Here is a 27,621-nt window from a genome sequence, read left to right as displayed (position 1 = left end):
ACCAGAGAAGAAGAGCATTGTAAACAAACAACTTGTTATCAATCATATGGTCAAAGTTCGACAGTTCGCTCGTCTGATAGTAGATCTTGTGAAGCGTAAATTGCTTCCAGAAGCAAAGGAAATGGAGAACAGGCTCGACCAGTGGAAGAATAGGTGGCAAGAGAACAAAACCGGGTGGCACCAAAGTGACGTGAACTTCGCGTTACTGAACCATGGACCCTTATTACTTACGGAGCCGGGACGTCGGATTCTGGTACCCTTGTGTGGAAAGAGCCTTGATATGAAGTGGTGAGCGTTACTCTCTTGCGTTTTATTATAGTTCCGGTCCAAAACAAAAAAAATAAAAAAAAAAATAACGGTAGCCTTATGCTGATGTAATTGTCATTGGTTAACTAGCCGTATCCTCCGGTACTGGAATGTATTATGGCTATTAATGGTAGCTAATCAATAATGAATAGCCTTGGACTAATCTTGATTAGTGTGTGTTAAAGATGTCGGTAAAAGCATAGTTACGGACAGAACATAATTTTGAACAGAAAAAGGTTTTCTTGTAGTCAATATTGGGTTTTCAATGAATTTGACCTTCAATTCAATAGGGTATAAACTGAAAACCCGTTAGACCGTCTAAGAATTGGGATATTTTTCTAGAAATCTAATTTGAAGCCTTTGTATATTAGCGGCCAGTTCCTCACGCGTTCATTAAAAATGGACATCAACTAACCTAAACTTCCCCCCCAACCTAACCTACAAGTCGTGTCCTTACCTACTTACCTAAGGGGGGGGGGGGCCTAATGCCCCCTGTTACCCCCCGTTTACACTGCCATATTCTAAGTTAGCCATAATAATACATACAGGTGGCCGCTATCATACCTACACCCCTAGAGGCCACCTGTATTTATGATTACGACTAACTTAGAATACGGCTGTGTAAGGAAGGTTGGAGGGGGCATTGACCCCCCCCCCACTAGGTAAGTAGGTAAGGACACTGCTTGTAGGTAGGTTATGGGCTAAAGACCGTCTAAGAATGGAGATATTTGCTAGAATTCTGAGGGTTTTTTCTCCGCCGTACGCTCGCGGAAAAAGAAAAACGTCAAGCTCCTTGTACTGGCAAGTGGTACATGCTGAGCTGCACACTCTAACCCCATTGATTATTATTGATTAGATAATTAAATTTCTATTCCAGTGAAAATAAGTGTCATTTCTGAGGAGAACTGACGTTCTATAGGAAGCGCATGTCTTTTATTATTAAAGCTTTTTCTGTCCATAACTATAATAAAACCAAGATATCATGTATACTGTTCTTACCAAGTGATTTTTTTACTATGTGTGACTGTGGATAAAACTCAATTCTCATGTGTGCTGTATGATAGTAACCAATAATTCTTTCTGAGAAAATAATAATTTCCTGGTTTAATTTTAGGTGTTTGAATGATTTTCATGACAAAAACTGTCAGTAACCGAATTTTTCAATTTAGAAAGTCTTGTGAAAAACCCTAGATGCCTTTGTATGACGACAGACAGGACCTCTTACGTGCATAGAATACCACCTCACATAAACTTCCCCACCTAACCTACAAGCCATAGCCTTGCCTACTTACCTAACAGGGGCGTTAGCACCCCTGTTACCACCACTAGATTGCCTTATTCTTAGTGATAGGGTTGAAAATCAGGAGTTTATGGTGCACGGCTGTCATCATACATACTCCCCAAACCAGGGAAACTAATTCGGGATATGATTTATCCCAAGGTTCTTCCTCCTAACCTAAACCAAGATGGCTTTTGCTGACCTTAGTGGGAGATTGTGTCCTCTGCAACCTCCTTGTATGTCGCTGGATGAAATTGCATAATTAACCAGTATTCTTTTCATAACAAATTATGTCACCCTGTTGTATATTTAGGTGTTTAAAATTACAATTGTCGGGAACCCATATTTTTCTAATTTGTAAGAAATCCTCTAATGCACCAATACCAAAATGCCATGGAACAACAGTAGTCTGTTAAAAAAATGTTTCTTGGGAGGAAATATTTTATCAAGCAGTTTTCAAGAATCAATATATCTGAATTTATTTAAAGATATAACTTCATGGAGATGTTTACATATCACTAATGGGTCCTCAACTGCCTGGGCTAAGTTCGGATACACAGAAACACTTTAGGGGATCTTTTACAAGATCAGGTAATGGAAAGTTGGTTGTGGTGTGGGGCGAGACCTTTCTGGATAAGTAAGGACACCATGTCTTAAGTCACCTATATACTTACAAATTAGTACAGTTACCTAATGAAGAAAATAGGTCATGTAAAATTTATGAGAATTGTAAAATTTTCCCTTTACAGGTTTTATGATGCAGGGCATACTGTAGTAGGCATTGAAGGAATTGAAATGCCAATTTCAGAATTTTTTTCTGAACACGACATTCCCCATGTTATTGAACGGTTTCCTGATGGAAAGCTTTACAAGGTAAGTGCTCTATTAATATTATGATATCATTATTATTACTATAAAGAAGTCATTGGTGTTGAATGCAGTATATTTTTTACTTGAGATCTTTTGTACTTATTGCAAAATACCTTTTTAGCTTAATCTGTAATGAGGGCCAAAGGTCTGGAAGATTTGACTTGAGTTTTTTTATGATTAGCAACACTGCGAAGTGGAAATAAGCTGTCATCACACCAAAGCATGGCTTCAGCTGCAAGGGTGGAAAGTGTCTTGTCTCATGTTGAGAGAGGATACAAATATCAAACAGGCTGTACAGTACTTGCTAAGCAAAGATGTATTAAATGTAAACACAATATGAATACTGTATTAAAGTTTAAATGCACAAAATGAATACAGTATTAAAGTTTAAGTGTACATTACAGTACTAAAACAAAAGTGCAGAAAGATGAAGAATGGAAAAGGGTGGTGTATATATAACCAGCCAAAATTCAGAATAAAAACAAAAAATTTCTACACATCTTATGTTCATATTGCTTTTTCATAGAAGCTCAGTATAATCGACATTTATATGTCAATTTTTTTTTTTTTAAATCAACCATTTTCTTTCCCTTCTCTAAAAACATGCCCTTCGTAAAAGAATGGAACATTATAGCATTAAATGGTAAGGATCACGTTTTGAGGGTCCAGAGTCTTAATCCCTTCACTTTCCAAGTCAAAATTATCCCTATCCTCTTGATACCATGAGGAAGTGGGGAGGAAGATGGGCATGTATATGAACATTGAGTGAGTATGAAAATAAGAATTGTTCCGTAACTGACATACAAACACCCTATTTAATAGGGGTTATTACTTTCAGCGTAGCTGAAATGACGAGCCATTAGAATTTTAACGAGGGTTTACTAGCCCACCGCTAGTTAGCAGGGGGTAGGGAGGGTAGCTTGTTACCCCCCCCCCCCACACACACCTGTGCTTGAGCTCACTTTGCTCTTTGCTCTTGGCTCGAGTGGTAGTCGGACGTGTCCGCTTTCACCCTCGCCTTTCTGACAGCCATTTAATGCTTTTTGCTTTTCCTTTTACAGGTGTGTTTGAAGTTGGCCTCTGCTATCATGCGAAAGTGTCCTGGATTACCCGATCGCCCTTGTGGCACGTTTGTCGGCGGTCGATACGGACCCTCACACCCTTTGTCCTTATTGTAGGGGCCAGCGGTGTGATAGAAATAGTAAGTGTGGTGAGTGTAGGGAGTGGTGTACCTCCCAGTGGGAGAGGTTTTCTCGGCGATGGAAGAAGAAGTCCAAACGGGATATTTCTCCTTCGAAGGTTTCTTTGAAAGGAGAAAATCCCAAGGGCTCTTCTTCCGTTGCCCAAACCTCCTCTGAAGCTCCTGCTCGATCGGTTTCTTCCGAGAAACTGTCGAGTGGTAGCGTAGGCCATAGTTCTGTTGCCCGATCTTGGGGTTCGGGAGTGGGAGTTGCCTCCCATAGCGAGGCAACTCCTCCTCCTCCCTCGGGGAGGATTTAAATCTTTATAAGTCTAATATGGATTTATTTCAGCTTTGGTCTCCCTTGGGGCTTGAGGGTTCGCCCTCCAAGGAAGCCTTGTTTGACATGATCCGGTTGGGGGCCGCTGTCAAACAATCGTCGACTTTGGCAGAGGTTGATCCTCGACTTTGGCAGAGGTTGATCCTCTGTCTATCGTCGACGTTGTGGTGGCAGAGGCTTCCGATGCGGTATCTCAGACCTCTGCTCCTGATCAACCTGTTGTAACTGAAGGCTTAGTTCCTCCCTCTTCTCATCCTTCGAGGGAGGAACTAAGTCCAACGGTCTCTCCTGCCTGTGATTCTCCCCCTCGGGGTAGTTCGTTCACAGAGACTCCTCTTCGGAGGACTGCTGATGGTCAGCCCACTAACCCCACGGCCCCCAGAGGGCGCATACGGCGTAAAGCCCGCCTTCCTCTTCGCCATAGAGGCCTTCCTTCACCTCACAAGGGTGTGAGGAAGCGCCTCTTCGGTTTATCGTCTCCGCAGTCCGCCGCAGTTAAACATTGCCATCGTTCTCTGACTCTCCCAGCTACAACCCTGGACCTCTCTGACGATTGTTCGCGATCCCCTTCGGTGGAAGATCGTCCTTACAAAGGACGCGATCCCCTTCGGTGGAAGATCGTCCTTACAAAGGACATGTCGACCTTCCACCCGTCAGACCTGCTGACCTGCCGTCACCGTTCCTGGCTGCTGACGCGCTGTGGGCGCCAACACATCCGGTTGTAAAACAGGCAATGGTCCCTTCGGGGCAACAAGGGCGTATGCGCAAGCTTGCACATACGTCCCTTACGCGCCAGCGCTCACCTGTGCGCCAGCGCTCTCCTGTGCGCAAGCGCTCTTCTACGGAGGAGGTTCCTGTTAAAGCGCGCCAGAGTTTCACCTGCGCGCCAGCGCTCTCCGCGCCCACAATCTTCTGATCTGGGCGCAGTAGGGAAGTTAATTTCTTCCCCTGCTCGTCAGCGCTTGCCAACGCGCCATCGTTCTCCCCATGTGCGCCATACCTCGCCGGCACGCCTTCGCGCGCAGTCTCCAACTCGCGCTCACAAGGTTGCGCACGCGCATCCTGCGCGCACATGCCCATCTCCACAGCCTGATGTGTGCATTCATGCGCACCCGCCCGCAAGAGATGTGTCTCCTGCGCGCGGGCGCCCAACGGTATCATCGCCTGCACGGGCTCTTCAGCCGGATCCTGCGCGCCCGCGCGAACATTCACCTTCGCGCGCGCAACCATCCTTCTGCGCACCCTCTGCTTTCTGCAGCTCGCGCGCCATCGCTTGCCCGTGCGCGCCATCGCCATCGCCATCACCCTCGCGCCCGCGCCAACAGTCACCCGTGCGTGACCCAGGGCATTTCCCATCGTGCGAGCGCCAGCACGCTCCCCAGCGCGTTCCTCAACCCCCCACGCGCGAGGCTGCAGGACAACGCACGGCAAGGTCATCATCGTGCCCCCCCGCCCCCAGGCAAGCTCAGAACAGCGTGCTCGCCGGCAGGGGGGACGGTTCCAGAAAGGTCCAGGGACAGTTGTTCTCCTTCATCATCTTTTTTTCAGGCAAACCCCCCTTTGGTAACTCCTCCTAGGGATCAGTCGATCCCTTTCCCTCCAGAAGGAGTATCTGACAGCGCAGCCGTCAGCCAGCAACCTTGGTTTGGGACACTGGTCAGAGCGGTCATCCAGGCGTTTAAGCCTGTTCTCTCTGAACTGGGCCACAAATCCTTGGCAGCTTCTACTCCCCTGAAGAGGAAGAGAGGAGTTTCGAACGTGGTAACTTCTTCGAGGGCGAAGCTGACTCCTTGTAAGTCCTTGAGGAAGGCCTCCTCCCCCCCAGACTTTCTCTCCCTCCCCTTCGGACGAAGACTTCCCGTCCTCAGGGGAGTCACGTGAGGTGAGGCGTTCCCCCATTGCACCAATAAGGGAAACCCCACTTCGCGCTGGAAAGTCTTCTTGGGTAGGGGTGGAGAAGAGCCTCCCACCGTCGTTGTTGGAGTCCTGCATCCCTCCTAGGAGAAAGTCAAAGGACTCCAAGACTGTACCGAAGTCGTCATCAAGGCTTAGACCGGAGCCAGCCAAGCACTCGGAAAACGTCCACGAGTCCCCCCAAGAAGAGCCTTTGGGGACAGGAAACTTCGCTGCTAGCCCTTCAAGAGGAGAGCTGCAGCAATCAGAACATGCATTCTGGCAGGTTCTGACCCTTATGAGGAATCTCAATGGGTTTGCTGATTCAGAGATTCCTCCTCGTGAGGGCAAAGACACGGTCTTGGACCGAGTCTTTGGGACTCAAAAACCCACGGAGGCCAGTGCGGCTTTACCCTGGTCTCGGAAGGGGTCAAGAGTGCCAGAGACAAGGTCGAAGCCCAGCTCTCCGAGTTTGCCTCCTCCAGCCGATCCAGCGCCGGCAACAAACTCCTCCCACCTCCTCGTGTCCAACAGAGGAGGTATTTCGACATCGTTTCGGAGACTTATTTGGCTCTTCCCCTTCACCATTCGTTGGAAGAGCTTACCAGGGGAATCCCTCTTGAGAGACTCTCCAACCGGCAGGTCTCGTTCTCGGCTACGGAGATCCTTAGTTACGAGAAGGTGGCGAAGTGTGCCATGCAGGCCACTTCGTGGCTGGATATCTGGCTAGCGACCCTAGGCATCCTTTTACGTTCAGAGGATTTGTCCAAAGAAAGTACCAGGAAGGCTATGGAGATCTTTTTACTCTCGGGCACTCGCACGATCGAGTTTTTAGCCCACCAAGTCTCGAACTTGTGGGATAACACCATTTTGAAACTTCGAGATGCGGTGTCTGAGAGGTTCCATCAAAAGGTCCCCAATACCGAGATTAGAAGGCTCAGGCATTCTTCCGTTATGTGGAAGAACTTGTTTGAGCCTAAGGACGTGGAGCAGGCCGCTGAGAGGCTGAGGAAGTCCAACCAGGACTCTCTCCTACATAGGGCTCTAACATCGAAGCCCTATAAACCTCCAGCACCCCAGCAGCCACGTCCTACCAAGACCACGAAACCTGCAGCTGCAGCGAAGACAACGGTGTCTAAGCCCTTTCCTGTCAAAGACAAGAAAGGCAAAAAGTCCTCCAGGGGAGGAAAAAATCCTAGAGGGAGCGGCCGAGGCCGCAAATGCTAGGATTGGCAGTCCCCCTGCATGTCCACCTGTGGGGGAATGTCTACAAAGTTGCGCGAACAGGTGGCAGCAACTCGGTGCCGATTCCTGGACGATTTCCGTAATCAGTCAGGGATATCGCGTCCCATTCACAACATCTCTACCTCCCCTGACAGCGGATCCAGTGTTGTTGAGCTCCCTTGCCATGGGATCGGCAAGGGGGCAAGCCCTTCGGGCAGGAGTCCAGACCATGCTAAAGAAGGGCGCTCTCCGAGAGGTCCTCGACGGGTCACCAGGCTTCTTCGGTCGACTCTTTCTTGTAAAGAAGGCGTCTGGAAGCTGGAAACCAGTCATCGACCTCTCACCTCTGAACAAGTTTGTCAAGCAAACTCCGTTCAGCATGGAGACCGCAGACACGGTCAGACTTGCAGTGAGACCGCAAGACTTCACGTGTACACTGGACGTGAAGGACGCGTACTTCCAGATCCCAGTCCATCCGTCTTCAAGGAAGTACTTAAGATTCAGCCTAGACAACAAGGTTTACCAGTTCAAGGTGCTGTGTTTCGGTCTCTCCACAGCACCACAGGTTTTCACCAGAGTGTTCACCTTAATATCGTCGTGGGCACACAGGATCGGCATCCGTCTCCTCCGTTATCTGGACGACTGGCTGATCCTAGCAGTCAGCCCTTCTTCGACACCGAGACAAACTCTGGGACTTTGCCAAGATCTGGGGATCATGGTAAATCTCGAGAAGTCCTCTCTGCTTCCCACTCAAAGACTGGTATATCTAGGCATGATCATAGACACCAATCTCCACAAAGCCTTTTCATCAGACGACAGGATAGCAAGGCTGAGGAGGGTTGCAAGTCCTTTCCTCAGACGAGAAGAACTTCCACCCCAATCGTGGTTACGTCTCCTCGGTCACCTCTCATCTTTGGCTCGTCTAGTTCCCAACGGTCGCCTCAGGATGAGATCTCTCCAATGGCGACTCAAGTCTCGGTGGAATCAAGGTTACGATTCCCCGGACGTCATGATCCCTATGGGTCCTGCGGAACAGACGGACCTCCAGTGGTGGGTGACAGACGAGAACCTACGAAGTATTCACCCCTCTCGTTCGCGAGAGAGGCCACTCATAGAGACTCCTCTTCGGAGGATTGCTACTGATAGGGTCAGCTTGCTGATCCAACGGCCCTAAGGGGCGTCATCACGAGTGTCTTCAAGTCTCTTCTACGAAATAGTCACCTCTCTCGTTCGAGGGAGAGGCCTCTCATAGAGACTCCTCCTCGGAGGATCAAGCAGACCTTCCAGTGACCTCAACCTTGTGTTGCAACGTGGTCCTTTGGACTTCGGTCGTGGACTCTAACACGGACCTTTTACGGTCCCATCGGTGGATGCTGGCCCTTCCAAAGGGCACATCCCAGTTCCTGATCGTCCTGCCAGCTGACCTACCGATCTACCAGCGCAACCTTGCGCGGCAACAAAGGACTTCGGTCCTGGACTCTAAAGCAGACCTGCTTGCGGTCCTCATCGGGGGATGCCCGCCCTTTTTTAAAGGGCACATCCCTGTCTTCTTCCGCGCGCAAGCGCCGGCGATCTTCTTATGCGCGCAAGCGCCGACGATCTTCTTACACGCGCAAGCGCCGACGATCTTCCGCACGCGGGTACCGATGGTTTCCCGCGCGCGCTCGCCAATCTTCTTACGCGCGCAAGTGCCGACGATCTTCTTACGTGCGCAAGCGCCGACGATCTTCCGCGCGCGGGTACTGATGGTTTCCCGCGCGCGCACCGCTGCTCGCCGACGATCTTTCCCGCACACGCACGCTAATAGGCTTGCGCGCGCCAATATTCGCACGTGCGCGCCAACATTCTGATACGCGATTACGCGCCGACGATCTTCCGCGTGCGGGTGCCGATGGGTTCCCGTGCGCGCGTCGATGATTTTCCACGCGCGCTAGCGCCAACAAGCTCGCAAGCGCCAATGCTCCTGCGTGTGCTTCATAGTCTGGCACGTGCGCGCGGCAACAGTTCCGCACACACTGCCGACTTTCTCCCCCACGCACACCAACAGTATTGCGCGTGTGCGTGCCGACTTTCTTCTGCGTGTAGGCGCCGATGGTATCCTGCACGTGCGCCAATAGTCTACCGTGCAAGCGCACCAACGGCCTTACGTGCGGGCACACTCCGACGGCCTTCGCGTGTGCGTGCTCCAATATTCTTGAGTGCAAGCACACAGCCTTCCGTGCGCTCCGACGGTCTTCAACGTGCGGGTGCCGATTGTCTTCTGCACGCCCTCCCCAACAATCTCCACGTAGTACTCTCACGCATACGCCAATGCTCCCACTCTTGCGCAACCAATCACACTCTTCGGTGCATTCTAGGGAGAATGCACAAACTACACAGTGCCTTACGGCACGCCAGCAATCTTCCTCTCTTTCCTGCACCTCCTGCGCAGTTACGGTCCCCGGATTCATACGCCAGCTCTTGCCAAAGAGTCAAGGCTCGCGGATCCAATGCACCAGCTCTTGTCTAAGAACCAGCGCTTGCCTGCTCTCAAGGCAAATATTAAGCACCAGCACCATCCTGTGTGCCATTGCTCCAGACTTACTTTTTGGACAGGCCACCATTGCCCCATTCCTCCCCACAAGCACATAAACATTGCCACCGGGAAAAGAGGAATAAGGCTCCGCAGAGGATTCAAGATCGTTAAGATTCAATCCTACAAGGGAATCGAATCGGGGAATCCTTGGTCCCTGTCTCTTCTAAAGTTTCTTTTTTCCTTGACAGACCAGCGGCAGCAAACAGGAAAGCATCAACAGACTGATCTCTAGATCACTGTTTACTGATGGCTACTTCAGTTTACTGATCGCTAGGTCGCCGATTGTCATAAGTGCTATTCACTAATTAATATATTTAAACACAAGCTATGCAATAGCACTTGAAGGTTCTTTTAGTCTTTTAAATGATGTAGACGAAGTGGTGATAAACGAGTATAAGAGTTTTTTTTAAAGTTTTAATTATAACATTAGCAAAAAGAATACATAACATTTAATTGATAATAAAAGTGAATAATATGGAATAGTCACTGGGGTTATAATAAATGACAAACAAATATCAAAGAACGGTGATCATTTCATCAATAATAATGTACGTAACAAATTAGCAAAAAGAATACGTAACATTTAATTGATAATAAAAGTGAATAATATGGAATAGTCACGTGGTTATAATAAATGACAAACAAATATCAAAGAACGGTGATCATTTCATCAATAATAATGTACGTAACATATAAATGGTTGCTATCTGATTTTACATTATATATATAACCAATAGGTATCTTATTTAACAATAACCAAATACAGTGAAAAGATAAAGAGTACACTCGCGACTACTGCCGTGCGGTCGGTCACTTATCCCTTGTGCATAAGGCCACAACCCTCAAACATGCTTTCGTGTCTTCGACAGGCCAATAAACACGCTCTCTCTCTCGATCATAGCGACCAGTGCACATTTTACGATTACCGTAACATTTACCATTAAACACCAAGCATCCATACTTCGGTGACGGTAAACAACCAACACTGACGAAGACCACTTTCAAGTAGGGCTGATATATAAAATCCTAGGTGGCAGGGATCTCGACCTCTTTTGCACAACAGCACCACGAATGCACTCCCGAGTTATTTCTGGTGATCCCCATTTCACCTCTGAAAAGAGAGAAACAGTAACTAAACAACTGTCCAAAACAAAATATCACAACCAATCTTCATGGTAACAAGACTTCGTTAGTAATAACAGTTGGGTCTTTAACTCTGCTTAACTCTGAAATCCCTATATACATACAACATTACTTACTATGAGTTTAAATATAGTAATAACCTAAATAATAAAAAAATATATATAATTACACGGTGACAATACCTCCCCCCTTAAAAAAAGAAAATAACAATTTTCTGTACTTGCAACTTATATATCAGTTTCACATCTGCTCAAATAATCAGCTCCAACATTCTCCGAGCCTTTTATAACTCTTATATTGAAGTGATATGGTTGTAGACTCAATGACCATCGCATTAATCTTGGATTTAATTCTTGAGCAGTTTGAAGATAAGCCAAGGGCTTGTGATCAGTCTCCAGAACGAAGGATCTTCCATACAAATAGACTGCGAACTTCTGTATCCCCCAGACTATGGCTAGGCACTCCTTCTCCACGGCAGCATACTTAGTTTCTCTCGGTAGCAATTTTCTACTTTCATAGGCAATCGGACGCTTCACTCCATCCACTTCTTGCAGAAGTATGGCACCCAATCCAGCGTTCGAAGCATCTGTACGTAATACGAATTCAGCCTGCAAATCTGGAAGTAAAAGAATAGGCTTGGCAGCAATTTTGTTCTTAAGAGAAACAAACGCCCGGTCATGCATTTCATTCCACAAAAGGTTATTTGGATGATTTTTCTTGGTAAGATCTGTAAGACAGGACGCGATGGTAGAGTAATTTGGAATGAATTTACGATAATAACCGCATAATCCCAAAAATGAACGCAATTCCCTCTTGGTCCTCCGATGTTTTGCACCAACAATTTTCACCACTTTGTCTTTAATAGGCCACATTTTATTACCGCCTACAAAGTGTCCCAAATATTCAATTGAATACATGCCAAAGAAACATTTAGTAGGTTTAGCAGTTAGTCCAGATTTTTTTAGTCTACTCAAAACTTCTTCCAAAAGATACAAATGCTCTTCCCAAGTTTTTGAATGAATTATCAAATCATCTAGAAAAAAACTCACACCCTCTAAACCTGCAAATAAACTTCTCATCATCTTATTGAAAGTGGCTGGGGCATTCACAAGTCCAAATGGAAGCACTTTAAACTGGTACAGTCCTAAATCTGTTTGAAATGCAGTATACTGTTTACTATCCTCATCCAAAGGAATTTGCCAATATCCGCGGGATAAATCCATCTTAGAGAAATATATACTTCCAGTTAAGCTGGCAAATATCTGCTCAGGGTCACACATAGGCTCACTATCAAAAATAGTTAAGGCGTTCAATCTTCTAAAATCTAGACAAATTCGCTTTGAGTTATCAGGTTTCGAAACCACTACCATAGGGGCTGAATATGGAGAACTTGAAGGCTCAATAATATCCAAAACTTTCATAGATTCTATTTCTGAATTCACATCTCTGCGTAAAGCATAGGGAATTTTGTAGGGTTTTACTTTAACAATTTCTTCTCTTACCAACTTGATTTGGTGTTTGATCACGTGAGTGCGACCGGGAATGTCCGACATTACCTCTCTGTAGCGGCTAAGGAGAGCTTCCAGATTCTGCTTTTGATTTTCCTGCAATTCCTTATTCAGATTGGCTTGTTCCCAAGTAGGTGAAGGTCCAGTATCAGGCACTAGTAGGGGTGAGAAATCCTCCTGTGGATCCTCCTCGACCACTGCAATTGTACCTCCACTTTCTCGAACTTCTACAGAAGTTTTATTCCTAGGAATGTAAGCTTTAAGCAAGTTAGCATGATAAAGTTTCCTTTTCCCATTTATTTGAATTTCATAATCCATCTTCCCCCTCACACCAACAACAGGAAAAGGACCCTTCCACTGAAGTAACAATTTATTATTAGCCTTGGGTAATAGTAAGAGAACTTCACTGCCAATTTTAAATGTTCTATTTTTAGCCTTTTTATCATAAAAGAATTTATATTTACCTTGCGACTTCCTCAATTCCTCTTGGGCCAACTTACAAGTTTCTTCTAATCTTTCTCGAAGGTTGAATACATAATCGTAAGTAGTTCTTACCTCTTCCTCATTTCTCTCCTTATCCCACAAATCTCTCAGAATAGCTAAAGGGCCACGCACCGTTCTCCCGTATAATAATTCAAAAGGGGAAAACCCCATGCTTGCTTGTGGAGATTCTCGGTATGCAAAGAGAACTGCCGGCAGGTATCTATCCCAAGTAGTAGGTTGTTCAGCACACATCTTTTTAATCATAGATTTCAACGTTCCGTTGAACTTTTCAACTAGCCCATTCGCCATCGCATGATAAGGGGTTGTAGGAAGATGCTTGATTGACAAAAGACCTCTAACTTCGTCCATCATCTGCGATGTAAATTGACTGCCTCTATCAGTCACCATTTCTTCAGGAATCCCAACTCTGGAAAAGAAACTTAACAAGGCATCAGCTACACGTTCAGTTTCGATAGATGGTAAGGCTAATGCTTCAGGGTATCTGGTTGCATAATCAACCATGGTCAGGATATATTTGTTACCAGAACTACTTCTTGGCAAAATAGGTCCTATCAAGTCAACAGCAACACGTTTAAAAGGAGTGTCAATGAGCGGTACCTCTCCCAAAGGTACCTTTCCAACTTTTCCTTTAGGATAAGTTTTCTGACAAATGTCACACGACTGACAGAATCTCTTTACTGCTGCCCCAATACCTGGCCAGTAAAACTCCTGCCTTATTCTACCTAAGGTCTTCTCAGCACCCAAATGACCTCCAAGTATTCCTTCATGTGCCATGCTCATCACACCCTCTCGAAGCTTAAATGGTAATACTAGTTGCTTGTGTTCAATACCTCTGTCTGAATATATTCTGAACAATAATCCTCTCTCCAAAACTGCCTTACCTTTTCCATCTCTAGTAATAGCTTTACCAGTTCTTGCATCATCTCGCAGAGATCTTAAGCTTGGATCCTCTTCTTGCTCTTTCTGAATTTCCTTTGAATCCATGTCCCAAGAAATCTTAGAGTCTGACGTTTTCAGCTTTTGGAATGCAGATTTAGATGTCTTTGCCCCAGCTCTCGTTAATACGGCACCGGAAGTGGGTTCCTCCAACCTTGTTGCTCCAGGGATGTTACCTATAATGAGATCATAAAGAGGGTCCTCCATGCACACAGCAAGGGTAGTACCCGTGAAAAATGGCGATTGAATATATATTTCAGCCAAAGGATAAGTTTCTACAAGATTCTTGTTCATATATCGAATCCTACTGTACTTACCAGTAAAACATTCAACAGGCACCAAGTCTTTTTTAGCTACGACAGTTGTACAACCAGTGTCCCTCAAAACTATCACTGGGTTTCCGTATAAACTACCCTCCTTGACAGGCATATCAGAAGCAACACTTGCCCACTCAGTATGATCATTTTTAAACACTTCATTATTTATATCCGCAACAGGATCCTTAAAATTACCCTCACGGCCCTTTTTGGTCCAACAAACAACTTCTCCTGCTGCAGCATGACCACTTTTCTTGGATCCTTTTGCATGTTCTAGACAACTAGAAACCTTATGACCTACTTGTCCACATTTAAAACACTTAATAGAGGGTGGACATCTAATGGGTTTAGCCATCTGCTCAGGAAGAGCTTCCCCGGATAAGTCAACTCTGTCACCACGTACTGTAGAAAAATATTTAGAATTATGAAATAAACCTCCATGAGCTTGAACATAACTTTCTGCTAAATCAATCATTTTGTTAAACGATAATGGTAATCGCTCTCTCAGATGTACCTGCAACTGCCTGCCACAACTCTGCCAAAATTGCTCCATAAGAAATAAATCAGTTAAGCCTTCACAAGTCATTTCACACTTCGACATTTCAATCCACCTCTTCAAGAGATGTCTTAATCTAGACACAAACTGTTGAACTAGCTCATTCTTCTGAGGTTTAACTGACCGAAACTTTACTCTGAAACCTTCCTCAGTACAATCAAATCTTTTCATAAGTGATTCAGAAACCTTATTATAATCCAAAGCATCCTCAGGTGAAAGTCTAACGTAAACTTCCAAAGCTGCACCCTTTAAATGTGAACTTAGAATTATAGCCCAATCCTCTTTAGGCCACTTAGCTGCACTGGCAAGAACTTCAAACCTCCTAAGATATGCATCAATATCATCTTTGTTTTCATCAAAATCAGGAATAGAAGGACCTTTAACTTTTACTCTTACCTGGTTACCTTCAGTGTCGGAGCCTCCGGTATTAACTGGCGAGTCCTTTATTTCTTTTTGCAGTTTCAATTTCTCAATCTCCCGTTTTTGCAAACATTCTTGCATATTATACAAACTAATCTCATGAGCTCTATCTCTCTCACCTTTTTCACGTTCATATTCACGCTCCTTTTCTTTCTCTATGCGTTCCCTTTCTCTTTCCTCACGAGCAGCTTCTAGTTTTTCACGTTCTAATTCTCGTTCCTTATTTCTAATATCCCTTAAAGCACTTTGTTCATCAATTACAAATCTTCTAAGATCTTCGCCTTCATAACCAAGCTCTTTTCCGAGAGCTGTTAATTCCGCGATAGAAGACATACTTACAGACTGATTTTAAGATTACTCAATTTTAACACAATTTATCTTTTAAACCACTGTCTACATCCTGTCACGGTCACCAGATGTCATAAGTGCTATTCACTAATTAATATATTTAAACACAAGCTATGCAATAGCACTTGAAGGTTCTTTTAGTCTTTTAAATGATGTAGACGAAGTGGTGATAAACGAGTATAAGAGTTTTTTTTAAAGTTTTAATTATAACATTAGCAAAAAGAATACATAACATTTAATTGATAATAAAAGTGAATAATATGGAATAGTCACTGGGGTTATAATAAATGACAAACAAATATCAAAGAACGGTGATCATTTCATCAATAATAATGTACGTAACAAATTAGCAAAAAGAATACGTAACATTTAATTGATAATAAAAGTGAATAATATGGAATAGTCACGTGGTTATAATAAATGACAAACAAATATCAAAGAACGGTGATCATTTCATCAATAATAATGTACGTAACATATAAATGGTTGCTATCTGATTTTACATTATATATATAACCAATAGGTATCTTATTTAACAATAACCAAATACAGTGAAAAGATAAAGAGTACACTCGCGACTACTGCCGTGCGGTCGGTCACTTATCCCTTGTGCATAAGGCCACAACCCTCAAACATGCTTTCGTGTCTTCGACAGGCCAATAAACACGCTCTCTCTCTCGATCATAGCGACCAGTGCACATTTTACGATTACCGTAACATTTACCATTAAACACCAAGCATCCATACTTCGGTGACGGTAAACAACCAACACTGACGAAGACCACTTTCAAGTAGGGCTGATATATAAAATCCTAGGTGGCAGGGATCTCGACCTCTTTCGCACAACAGCACCACGAATGCACTCCCGAGTTATTTCTGGTGATCCCCATTTCACCTCTGAAGAGAGAGAAACAGTAACTAAACAACTGTCCAAAACAAAATATCACAACCAATCTTCATGGTAACAAGACTTCGTTAGTAATAACAGTTGGGTCTTTAACTCTGCTTAACTCTGAAATCCCTATATACATACAACATTACTTACTATGAGTTTAAATATAGTAATAACCTAAATAATAAAAAAATATATATAATTACACGGTGACAATACCTCCCCCCTTAAAAAAAGAAAATAACAATTTTCTGTACTTGCAACTTATATATCAGTTTCACATCTGCTCAAATAATCAGCTCCAACATTCTCCGAGCCTTTTATAACTCTTATATTGAAGTGATATGGTTGTAGACTCAATGACCATCGCATTAATCTTGGATTTAATTCTTGAGCAGTTTGAAGATAAGCCAAGGGCTTGTGATCAGTCTCCAGAACGAAGGATCTTCCATACAAATAGACTGCGAACTTCTGTATCCCCCAGACTATGGCTAGGCACTCCTTCTCCACGGCAGCATACTTAGTTTCTCTCGGTAGCAATTTTCTACTTTCACAGGCAATCGGACGCTTCACTCCATCCACTTCTTGCAGAAGTATGGCACCCAATCCAGCGTTCGAAGCATCTGTACGTAATACGAATTCAGCCTGCAAATCTGGAAGTAAAAGAATAGGCTTGGCAGCAATTTTGTTCTTAAGAGAAACAAACGCCCGGTCATGCATTTCATACCACAAAAGGTTATTTGGCTGATTTTTCTTGGTAAGATCTGTAAGACAGGATGCGATGGTAGAGTAATTTGGAATGAATTTACGATAATAACCGCATAATCCCAAAAATGAACGCAATTCCTTCTTGGTCCTCGGATGTTTTGCACCAACAATTTTCACCACTTTGTCTTTAATAGGCCACATTTTATTACCGCCTACAAAGTGTCCCAAATATTCAATTGAATACATGCCAAAGAAACATTTAGTAGGTTTAGCAGTTAGTCCAGATTTTTTTAGTCTACTCAAAACTTCTTCCAAAAGATACAAATGCTCTTCCCAAGTTTTTGAATGAATTATCAAATCATCTAGAAAAAAACTCACACCCTCTAAACCTGCAAATAAACTTCTCATCATCTTATTGAAAGTGGCTGGGGCATTCACAAGTCCAAATGGAAGCACTTTAAACTGGTACAGTCCTAAATCTGTTTGAAATGCAGTATACTGTTTACTATCCTCATCCAAAGGAATTTGCCAATATCCGCGGGATAAATCCATCTTAGAGAAATATATACTTCCAGTTAAGCTGGCAAATATCTGCTCAGGGTCACACATAGGCTCACTATCAAAAATAGTTAAGGCGTTCAATCTTCTAAAATCTAGACAAATTCGCTTTGAGTTATCAGGTTTCGAAACCACTACCATAGGGGCTGAATATGGAGAACTTGAAGGCTCAATAATATCCAAAACTTTCATAGATTCTATTTCTGAATTCACATCTCTGCGTAAAGCATAGGGAATTTTGTAGGGTTTTACTTTAACAATTTCTTCTCTTACCAACTTGATTTGGTGTTTGATCACGTGAGTGCGACCGGGAATGTCCGACATTACCTCTCTGTAGCGGCTAAGGAGAGCTTCCAGATTCTGCTTTTGATTTTCCTGCAATTCCTTATTCAGATTGGCTTGTTCCCAAGTAGGTGAAGGTCCAGTATCAGGCACTAGTAGGGGTGAGAAATCCTCCTGTGGATCCTTCTCGACCACTGCAATTGTACCTCCACTTTCTCGAACTTCTACAGAAGTTTTATTCCTAGGAATGTAAGCTTTAAGCAAGTTAGCATGATAAAGTTTCCTTTTCCCATTTATTTGAATTTCATAATCCATCTTCCCCCTCACACCAACAACAGGAAAAGGACCCTTCCACTGAAGTAACAATTTATTATTAGCCTTGGGTAATAGTAAGAGAACTTCACTGCCAATTTTAAATGTTCTATTTTTAGCCTTTTTATCATAAAAGAATTTATATTTACCTTGCGACTTCCTCAATTCCTCTTGGGCCAACTTACAAGTTTCTTCTAATCTTTCTCGAAGGTTGAATACATAATCGTAAGTAGTTCTTACCTCTTCCTCATTTCTCTCCTTATCCCACAAATCTCTCAGAATAGCTAAAGGGCCACGCACCGTTCTCCCGTATAATAATTCAAAAGGGGAAAACCCCATGCTTGCTTGTGGAGATTCTCGGTATGCAAAGAGAACTGCCGGCAGGTATCTATCCCAAGTAGTAGGTTGTTCAGCACACATCTTTTTAATCATAGATTTCAACGTTCCGTTGAACTTTTCAACTAGCCCATTCGCCATCGCATGATAAGGGGTTGTAGGAAGATGCTTGATTGACAAAAGACCTCTAACTTCGTCCATCATCTGCGATGTAAATTGACTGCCTCTATCAGTCACCATTTCTTCAGGAATCCCAACTCTGGAAAAGAAACTTAACAAGGCATCAGCTACACGTTCAGTTTCGATAGATGGTAAGGCTAATGCTTCAGGGTATCTGGTTGCATAATCAACCATGGTCAGGATATATTTGTTACCAGAACTACTTCTTGGCAAAATAGGTCCTATCAAGTCAACAGCAACACGTTTAAAAGGAGTGTCAATGAGCGGTACCTCTCCCAAAGGTACCTTTCCAACTTTTCCTTTAGGATAAGTTTTCTGACAAATGTCACACGACTGACAGAATCTCTTTACTGCTGCCCCAATACCTGGCCAGTAAAACTCCTGCCTTATTCTACCTAAGGTCTTCTCAGCACCCAAATGACCTCCAAGTATTCCTTCATGTGCCATGCTCATCACACCCTCTCGAAGCTTAAATGGTAATACTAGTTGCTTGTGTTCAATACCTCTGTCTGAATATATTCTGAACAATAATCCTCTCTCCAAAACTGCCTTACCTTTTCCATCTCTAGTAATAGCTTTACCAGTTCTTGCATCATCTCGCAGAGATCTTAAGCTTGGATCCTCTTCTTGCTCTTTCTGAATTTCCTTTGAATCCATGTCCCAAGAAATCTTAGAGTCTGACGTTTTCAGCTTTTGGAATGCAGATTTAGATGTCTTTGCCCCAGCTCTCGTTAATACGGCACCGGAAGTGGGTTCCTCCAACCTTGTTGCTCCAGGGATGTTACCTATAATGAGATCATAAAGAGGGTCCTCCATGCACACAGCAAGGGTAGTACCCGTGAAAAATGGCGATTGAATATATATTTCAGCCAAAGGATAAGTTTCTACAAGATTCTTGTTCATATATCGAATCCTACTGTACTTACCAGTAAAACATTCAACAGGCACCAAGTCTTTTTTAGCTACGACAGTTGTACAACCAGTGTCCCTCAAAACTATCACTGGGTTTCCGTATAAACTACCCTCCTTGACAGGCATATCAGAAGCAACACTTGCCCACTCAGTATGATCATTTTTAAACACTTCATTATTTATATCCGCAACAGGATCCTTAAAATTACCCTCACGGCCCTTTTTGGTCCAACAAACAACTTCTCCTGCTGCAGCATGACCACTTTTCTTGGATCCTTTTGCATGTTCTAGACAACTAGAAACCTTATGACCTACTTGTCCACATTTAAAACACTTAATAGAGGGTGGACATCTAATGGGTTTAGCCATCTGCTCAGGAAGAGCTTCCCCGGATAAGTCAACTCTGTCACCACGTACTGTAGAAAAATATTTAGAATTATGAAATAAACCTCCATGAGCTTGAACATAACTTTCTGCTAAATCAATCATTTTGTTAAACGATAATGGTAATCACTCTCTCAGATGTACCTGCAACTGCCTGCCACAACTCTGCAAAAATTGCTCCATAAGAAATAAATCAGTTAAGCCTTCACAAGTCATTTCACACTTCGACATTTCAATCCACCTCTTCAAGAGATGTCTTAATCTAGACACAAACTGTTGAACTAGCTCATTCTTCTGAGGTTTAACTGACCGAAACTTTACTCTGAAACCTTCCTCAGTACAATCAAATCTTTTCATAAGTGATTCAGAAACCTTATTATAATCCAAAGCATCCTCAGGTGAAAGTCTAACGTAAACTTCCAAAGCTGCACCCTTTAAATGTGAACTTAGAATTATAGCCCAATCCTCTTTAGGCCACTTAGCTGCACTGGCAAGAACTTCAAACCTCCTAAGATATGCATCAATATCATCTTTGTTTTCATCAAAATCAGGAATAGAAGAACCTTTAACTTTTACTCTTACCTGGTTACCTTCAGTGTCGGAGCCTCCGGTATTAACTGGCGAGTCCTTTATTTCTTTTTGCAGTTTCAATTTCTCAATCTCCCGTTTTTGCAAACATTCTTGCATATTATACAAACTAATCTCATGAGCTCTATCTCTCTCACCTTTTTCACGTTCATATTCACGCTCCTTTTCTTTCTCTATGCGTTCCCTTTCTCTTTCCTCACGAGCAGCTTCTAGTTTTTCACGTTCTAATTCTCGTTCCTTATTTCTAATATCCCTTAAAGCACTTTGTTCATCAATTACAAATCTTCTAAGATCTTCGCCTTCATAACCAAGCTCTTTTCCGAGAGCTGTTAATTCCGCGATAGAAGACATACTTACAGACTGATTTTAAGATTACTCAATTTTAACACAATTTATCTTTTAAACCACTGTCTACATCCTGTCACGGTCACCAGATGTCATAAGTGCTATTCACTAATTAATATATTTAAACACAAGCTATGCAATAGCACTTGAAGGTTCTTTTAGTCTTTTAAATGATGTAGACGAAGTGGTGATAAACGAGTATAAGAGTTTTTTTTAAAGTTTTAATTATAACATTAGCAAAAAGAATACATAACATTTAATTGATAATAAAAGTGAATAATATGGAATAGTCACTGGGGTTATAATAAATGACAAACAAATATCAAAGAACGGTGATCATTTCATCAATAATAATGTACGTAACAAATTAGCAAAAAGAATACGTAACATTTAATTGATAATAAAAGTGAATAATATGGAATAGTCACGTGGTTATAATAAATGACAAACAAATATCAAAGAACGGTGATCATTTCATCAATAATAATGTACGTAACATATAAATGGTTGCTATCTGATTTTACATTATATATATAACCAATAGGTATCTTATTTAACAATAACCAAATACAGTGAAAAGATAAAGAGTACACTCGCGACTACTGCCGTGCGGTCGGTCACTTATCCCTTGTGCATAAGGCCACAACCCTCAAACATGCTTTCGTGTCTTCGACAGGCCAATAAACACGCTCTCTCTCTCTCTCGATCATAGCGACCAGTGCACATTTTACGATTACCGTAACATTTACCATTAAACACCAAGCATCCATACTTCGGTGACGGTAAACAACCAACACTGACGAAGACCACTTTCAAGTAGGGCTGATATATAAAATCCTAGGTGGCAGGGATCTCGACCTCTTTCGCACAACAGCACCACGAATGCACTCCCGAGTTATTTCTGGTGATCCCCATTTCACCTCTGAAGAGAGAGAAACAGTAACTAAACAACTGTTCAAAACAAAATATCACAACCAATCTTCATGGTAACAAGACTTCGTTAGTAATAACAGTTGGGTCTTTAACTCTGCTTAACTCTGAAATCCCTATATACATACAACATTACTTACTTTGAGTTTAAATATAGTAATAACCTAAATAATAAAAAAATATATATAATTACACGGTGACACCGATCACCGGATCGCCAATTGCTAGCTCAATGCTGATCTGTGACCTCTAGTCCCTCCAATGACTAACGATCTCCAATTGCTAGCATTTCCAATCATCGATTGCTAGTCAATAACCATTCATCAGCTTGCTGATCACTAGATCACCGATGGGCAGCTCATCCTTCTTCAATCATTGAACTCGGCTCGCTGATATCTGACCAGCCCATCTACAACTTGCTCACCTCTGACCAAACAGGGGGGATCATAATCAGCTGGCTGTTCTCGAATTCACCATCGGTGCACAGACCACTGATTCATGGTCATCTGTTATTTGCCAGCAGTTCGTGACTCGAACTTACTAGTCAACTGCTTCCAGTAGTTCCTAGATCAGAAGTTATACAACATACTTCTCGCTACTGGCCGTTTGCCATCACGCTAAAGTGATCGGTAAACGTTCGACAACCCTCATCAACGGCTTGCCAACATGGAACTACTTGCGAGCACTCTCCAACTGCACAGCCCAACGGTTAATCAGTGGTTAACATTCGCCAGGTTAATTCTATTCTAAGGAATAGCATCAATCCCATCAGGGTGCGTGGCCTTCATTCTAAGAAATTCTCTCTCAGAGAAGAATCCTTACACTGGATATCGCTCCTGTTCCTTTACGACACGAGTCAAGACTCCAGCGTCGACAATCTTTCATACAAAATGATCACCAAGGAGCTGTCCCTTTGGGTCGATGCCCACTCCATGTTGGAGTTCGATCGAGGGTTAAGACCTCAGGTCTTCTTTTGCACACTGGACCTTAAGGACACTTACTCCCAGGTCCAAACCATCCATCTAGGAAGGTTGGGAAATTCAGTCTAGACAAACAAGAAACACCAGTTCAAGGCACTGTGCTTCGGTTTTTCCATTACACCCATCCTGGTCTCACAGGATCGGCTTCCGTCTCCGCTCTCTCGGGACAACTGACTGACCTTAGCAGACTCAGTGGCAACCTTGCATTAACACTGGAATTTCTGAAGTCTTTTTACCAAGATCCAGTGATCAGGGTAAACCTACGGAATCTTCCCTACTTCCCTCCCAGGTGACTGGTGTATCTGGGAATGATTCTAAACACCAATCTCCACCAAAACCTTCTCGGAACGAGAACGACTTCCATTCCAGGAGACTGGAATCGGAAAAAGAAGAAAAGAGGGACCATAGTGCTGCACCACACGACCTCAGCCCTCTGGACAGAGCCCGAAGGTACCTTCACTTAGATCTCTTAAGATATGAAGCCCAACTTTCCGGTCCTTCAACAGCCTCATTGGTTCCTAACAGACCACTCAGTTATGTGATGGACGACACACCGCACCACATAGAGACTCACATCGACAAGCAAATAGGATCTGGCTTTTAGAATATTCCCATCTAATAGTATAAACACTAAGATGGGCCAAAGCCCGTTCGGTACCACTTTCAGCCCGCTTCATTCCAGACTGGAAGAACAGGCTCGCCGACAATCTGTGCACAGCATCTCAGATAGGTATACTGAATGGACTTTGGATCGCCATGTAGCCGACAAAGTCCCGACTTTACGGCGTCCTCCAACTAGGGGGTCTGTTCATAATGCCCTGAACCTCAGGCTACCGCTGCTCACCAGCCCTAGACCCCAAGGCGCTCTGGCAACAACGGTGGGTACAACAATGACGTTTTTGTCTCGTCCCTGTTTTATCTAGAGAAGGGCACTCAACTAGGCTAGAACATCGGTCAACCTATCAAGGACACTCCTAGCTCCGCTATGGCATTATGCAGAAAGGTCTCCAAACCTTTTGCAGCTCCTGATAGAGCCTCCAAGAGAACCCTCTCCGCATATCAGACAACCCACTTTGACACCTACCACAAGCTATAGCTTTGCCATGAGTGTACGCCTGAAGACTACCCAATACCTCTTGGCGAAGAGGTTGTCTAGATACCTGAGGAGTTCCTCAGCATCAGTCTACCAGGCAGTATCACGTCTTGTGGGGTGGGCGTCATGGGAAAGTGTCTCTTCTCTCGATACCTTGATTCCAGCAATAGTGGAATCCTCAGGTATATGCAAGAGGAAAAGATCCCCTATTCAGTTTCGATAGGTAAAGATGATCACTCATCCTTGATCCTTCACCTTCATACTGAAAGAAAGGGACACCCTTTTATTGATAGACTTTTCCGAACTCATGCGGACTTACTACTTGTCTTTCCCCAGTCGGAATTGAGACCTTCCTCTCAGAACATGGTACAATCTCCGATCCCTAAAGGGACCTCCTTGTGTTCCACTTCACCAGTCAACAAATTTCCTCCTGATTTAAGAACACAATGTTCCTACACACTCGGACAGCAACCATACGAGTTAAGGAACTTCATGGTCTCTCTTTCGACATCGCCCATTATTGAGAAGGTCGAAAGGCAAGGGTCAGTTTCGTCCCTGAGTATGTCACCAGACACAGTCTCCAGAGGTGACGGATCCTACACAAGTCTCAAGTAGGTAACGGTTGATCCAGATCATCCGTTACTGTACCTCAGGGTGAGTTATGAGACCTTACCTAAAGAAAACGGCAACAGCCTGCCCGGGTCCCTCCTCTTGTCAACTCCGAGAGAGACTAGAAGAGGATCGCCGAAACATCATCTCAACATGATGACTCACAGTGTCAGGGGCATAACTATGCCCCTGGTCCTTCTTAGCAGGCTACTCTGTGACGCAGGTTTTACAAGAAAGTATGTGAATGCTCCAGGTGACTTTCATAACCTTTCTCCTGCAAGACGTAACCCACAGGAGCTCGATACGATCTCTATCGGTCAAGTGGTGGCTGCACAACAGCTGGTTATATACCTCAAGCTCCTTATTGGACAAGTAGCAGAAGGTTGAGGGCACTGTTATCTGGTTTTAGTCTGCATGTATGAAAAGGTTTGACTGGCCCTTATTCTTTTCTTCATCATCCCCTCTCTTGGGGAAAGCAGCATACTGGGTTCTCTGCATAGCTGACCTCAAACCACTGCGGGTAAACCTTGTGTTCCTAGCATTAAGACTAATACTGTTACGTCCCCATACCCTGACGAGGTGGTATTGGGAAAGTCCTAGGCTACAAGTTCCCATCTAAAGAACTTCAGGACAACTTCCTAGGACGAGTCACACTTTTTCATACCTTCACACACAGCTTGCGTAGGCCGCAGTCCTTGCGTAGCAAGGTTCTAGCGAGGTGCAGGGACTCCTTATTTCTTGGGTACTTACACACTCAAATAACGAGCCCCCGGGCAAAGCCAAAAAGCCAGACTGGCAGGGACGTCCACCCTTCCTAATGGGTGAGTCACCCCTATTAAATAGCGTGGTTTGTTTTCCAGTTACGGAACAAATGACATTCGTAGATAATTTGTATTTTTCCTAACTATACAATTGTAACTTTAGCTATTTAATCAAACTTGCCCGCCAGCCCTATCCCCCTTAAAGTCCTACCTCCAAGCAAAAAGAGCTCAAGCACAGGTGTGTGAGGGGGGGAGCAAGCTACCCTCCCCTACCCCCGCTAACTAGTGGTGGGGGTAGTAAACCCTCGTTAAATTTTAATGGCTCGTCATTTCAGCTACGCCGAAAGTAATAACCCCTATTAAATAGCTAAGGTTTGTATAGTTAGGAAAAATACAAATTATCTATGAATTTGTCATTTTTTATTTATTATTTCTTTATAATTATCTTTTTTACATCCTTCTTTCATATTATGCAATTATGTTATTGTTATGTGTAATTATATGTAGTAATTTATTATGGATTTATCATAGGTTTTTGGGCTGTGGAACAAATTATACAAATTATAGTGTATTCTTATGGGAATATTTGCTCCAACATACGATTGTTTTAACATACAAAGCAGTTTCTGGAACGAATTAAGGTCGTATGTAGAGGTTCCCCTGTATTTTATTTTCTGTGTTTTGAATGATACAGTACTGTAAAAACAATCATAGTGAAATGTCATACTCTTCCTATTTGTGCAATGAGTGGAAAAAGCAAAAAATCATGGGATAAAATAGTATGGGGCAAAAACCAAAATTTCCCAAGAGCAATAAAAATTTAGCTGCAACTTTAATGCCGACGAAAACGATTAGAAAAGGAGCCAGTAGTTGTGTGTGGACAGGGAGACCCTGGCTAATATGTTATAGGGGCAGTTTTTTAATTGGAAAGCTAAAGAGCTTAAAAACTATAGCCTTAAAAAATTCATTTAAATGTTTTCAAAAAGAGTTGTATTAGTTGGCGTGGTTCATGACTACTTTAGTTAGCTGTGTACAGATTTATAAAATGGAGTTTTTTTCAGTCAGAGCATTAAAATATTATCTTAATGTTTTGAAAAAGATTTAATGCATTGCTAGGTGTGGTTCATGACTACTTGAGTCAGCTGTGGACAGATTTATAACATCGAATTATCTTTTCAGTCCGAGAATGGCCGACTCTTGATGTATTGCTGTGATTTATTCAAACTTAATGCTGCGATTCTGGGAAAATTTGATGCAGTTTGGGACAGAGGATCTCTTGTGGCTATTTATGAAGAAGATCGAGAGAGGTGAGTGTTTGAGACCTTTCTGTATTTAGGGTACAGTGTCACCCTGTAAATATCTTATCAAATATGTTTTATGGTATATAGAATTGTAGTCAAGTATTGGAAGCAAATTCCTTGGGAGTTTTTGGGTATTTAGCATTTTCAGTTCATCCAATCATTCAATTTATTGAGTTAAATTTTTTAACAAGACTTAATGTATTATGGACAAGTATTTCAAACCAGCCATCTGAGACGTAGGAATGCAACTTGGTAGTTTACGGAAAATATTAACAATATATGTTGCCTAGTCTTATAAAGAGTAAAACCAATTTTAAGAAAAACCAACTGGAAATGACAAATTGCATGAGCAAAATTTTGATTCATGACTATATTGCCAGTCAATTTCATCATGCCATAGTCATGTACATTGTGTGGTATTTGATACTTTTCATAATAAGTTTATATGTTTCTTGAGGGCTAGTAATGCTCCATCCCTTAAATAATAATAATTACAGTTGATATGTGGTGTTCACTGTGCCTCCTTGATGTTATTGGTTCTTCAACATGACCTGTGTGCTCTATGATAAACTATATTGGAGAGTGGGATGCTCTCACCTTTGTCGTAATCCTTGTACCGCGTAGACGTGTCAACCTCCATGCAGCATTATTCCGAGTTTTATTTAGTGTTTTTTTGTGTCATGGATAGATCAAACATATAAATTCATGTCCTCCGCTGGTTTTGAAATTAGTCTGTACTCTTGAAAAGTTGTAGTGATTAGGCTTCTTCTAGAGATAAAGATCCACATTCCCTATGTTTTTCGTTTGTAGAACAAATATGTGATCTGAAACTTGGGATGCTTGGAGGGTGTAGATTTTCAAAAGAAGCTTAGGGTGGAATATGTCAAATTAGTTTCGAAAACGGTTTGTGATAGGGACTCGAGAAGTAAGTGGAAAGAAGATAGTAAATTAGGGGAAAGTTCAGATCAGGCTAGGCTAGTTGATTTGAATGAAGAAGTTGAAATCTGTGTTCAAACAGGGAATTATTATTATCATTATTATTGTTATTATT

At 43.0% G+C, this 27,621-nt stretch overlaps 2 protein-coding genes across 2 annotated transcripts in view; one reads left to right on the top strand and one right to left on the bottom strand.

Moving 5' to 3' along the window:
• Positions 1 to 27,621, top strand: part of LOC137636766 (probable thiopurine S-methyltransferase) — a 72,548-nt gene continuing 44,927 nt past the window's right edge. The window contains exons 1-3 of the mRNA XM_068369141.1: positions 1 to 288; positions 2,335 to 2,458; positions 26,449 to 26,576. Coding sequence (XP_068225242.1) covers positions 47 to 288; positions 2,335 to 2,458; positions 26,449 to 26,576 — 494 coding nt within the window. The 5' untranslated portion in view covers positions 1 to 46. The remainder of the gene's footprint in view (positions 289 to 2,334; positions 2,459 to 26,448; positions 26,577 to 27,621) is intronic.
• On the bottom strand, positions 2,578 to 15,132 carry LOC137636762 (uncharacterized). Its single transcript, XM_068369135.1, has 4 exons — positions 15,036 to 15,132; positions 14,076 to 14,336; positions 11,480 to 13,934; positions 2,578 to 2,641 (listed from the first exon to the last, which is right to left on the bottom strand). Exons 1-4 carry the CDS (start codon positions 15,130 to 15,132, stop codon positions 2,578 to 2,580), a joined length of 2,877 nt encoding a protein of 958 aa, XP_068225236.1.

Source organism: Palaemon carinicauda, unplaced genomic scaffold (genome assembly GCF_036898095.1).
Source record: "Palaemon carinicauda isolate YSFRI2023 unplaced genomic scaffold, ASM3689809v2 scaffold381, whole genome shotgun sequence".
In the NCBI taxonomy this organism is placed as follows: Eukaryota; Metazoa; Arthropoda; class Malacostraca; order Decapoda; family Palaemonidae; genus Palaemon; species Palaemon carinicauda.
Note: the sequence above shows the minus strand (reverse complement) of the source record. Positions and strands in the feature narration are given on the sequence as shown.

Bases quoted from the DNA above. Each gene is read 5' to 3' on its own strand.
- LOC137636762 (XM_068369135.1), bottom strand. From the start codon at position 15,132: ATGCAAGAATGTTTGCAAAAACGGGAGATTGAGAAATTGAAACTGCAA. The intron at 13,935-14,075 runs GTAAGTACAGTA...ATCTCATTATAG, and splicing joins GCCTGTTGAATGTTTTACTG to GTAACATCCCTGGAGCAACA. The intron at 2,642-11,479 runs GTTTGTTTCTCT...TCCACTTCGCAG, and splicing joins AATGAAATGCATGACCGGGC to TGTTGCTAATCATAAAAAAA.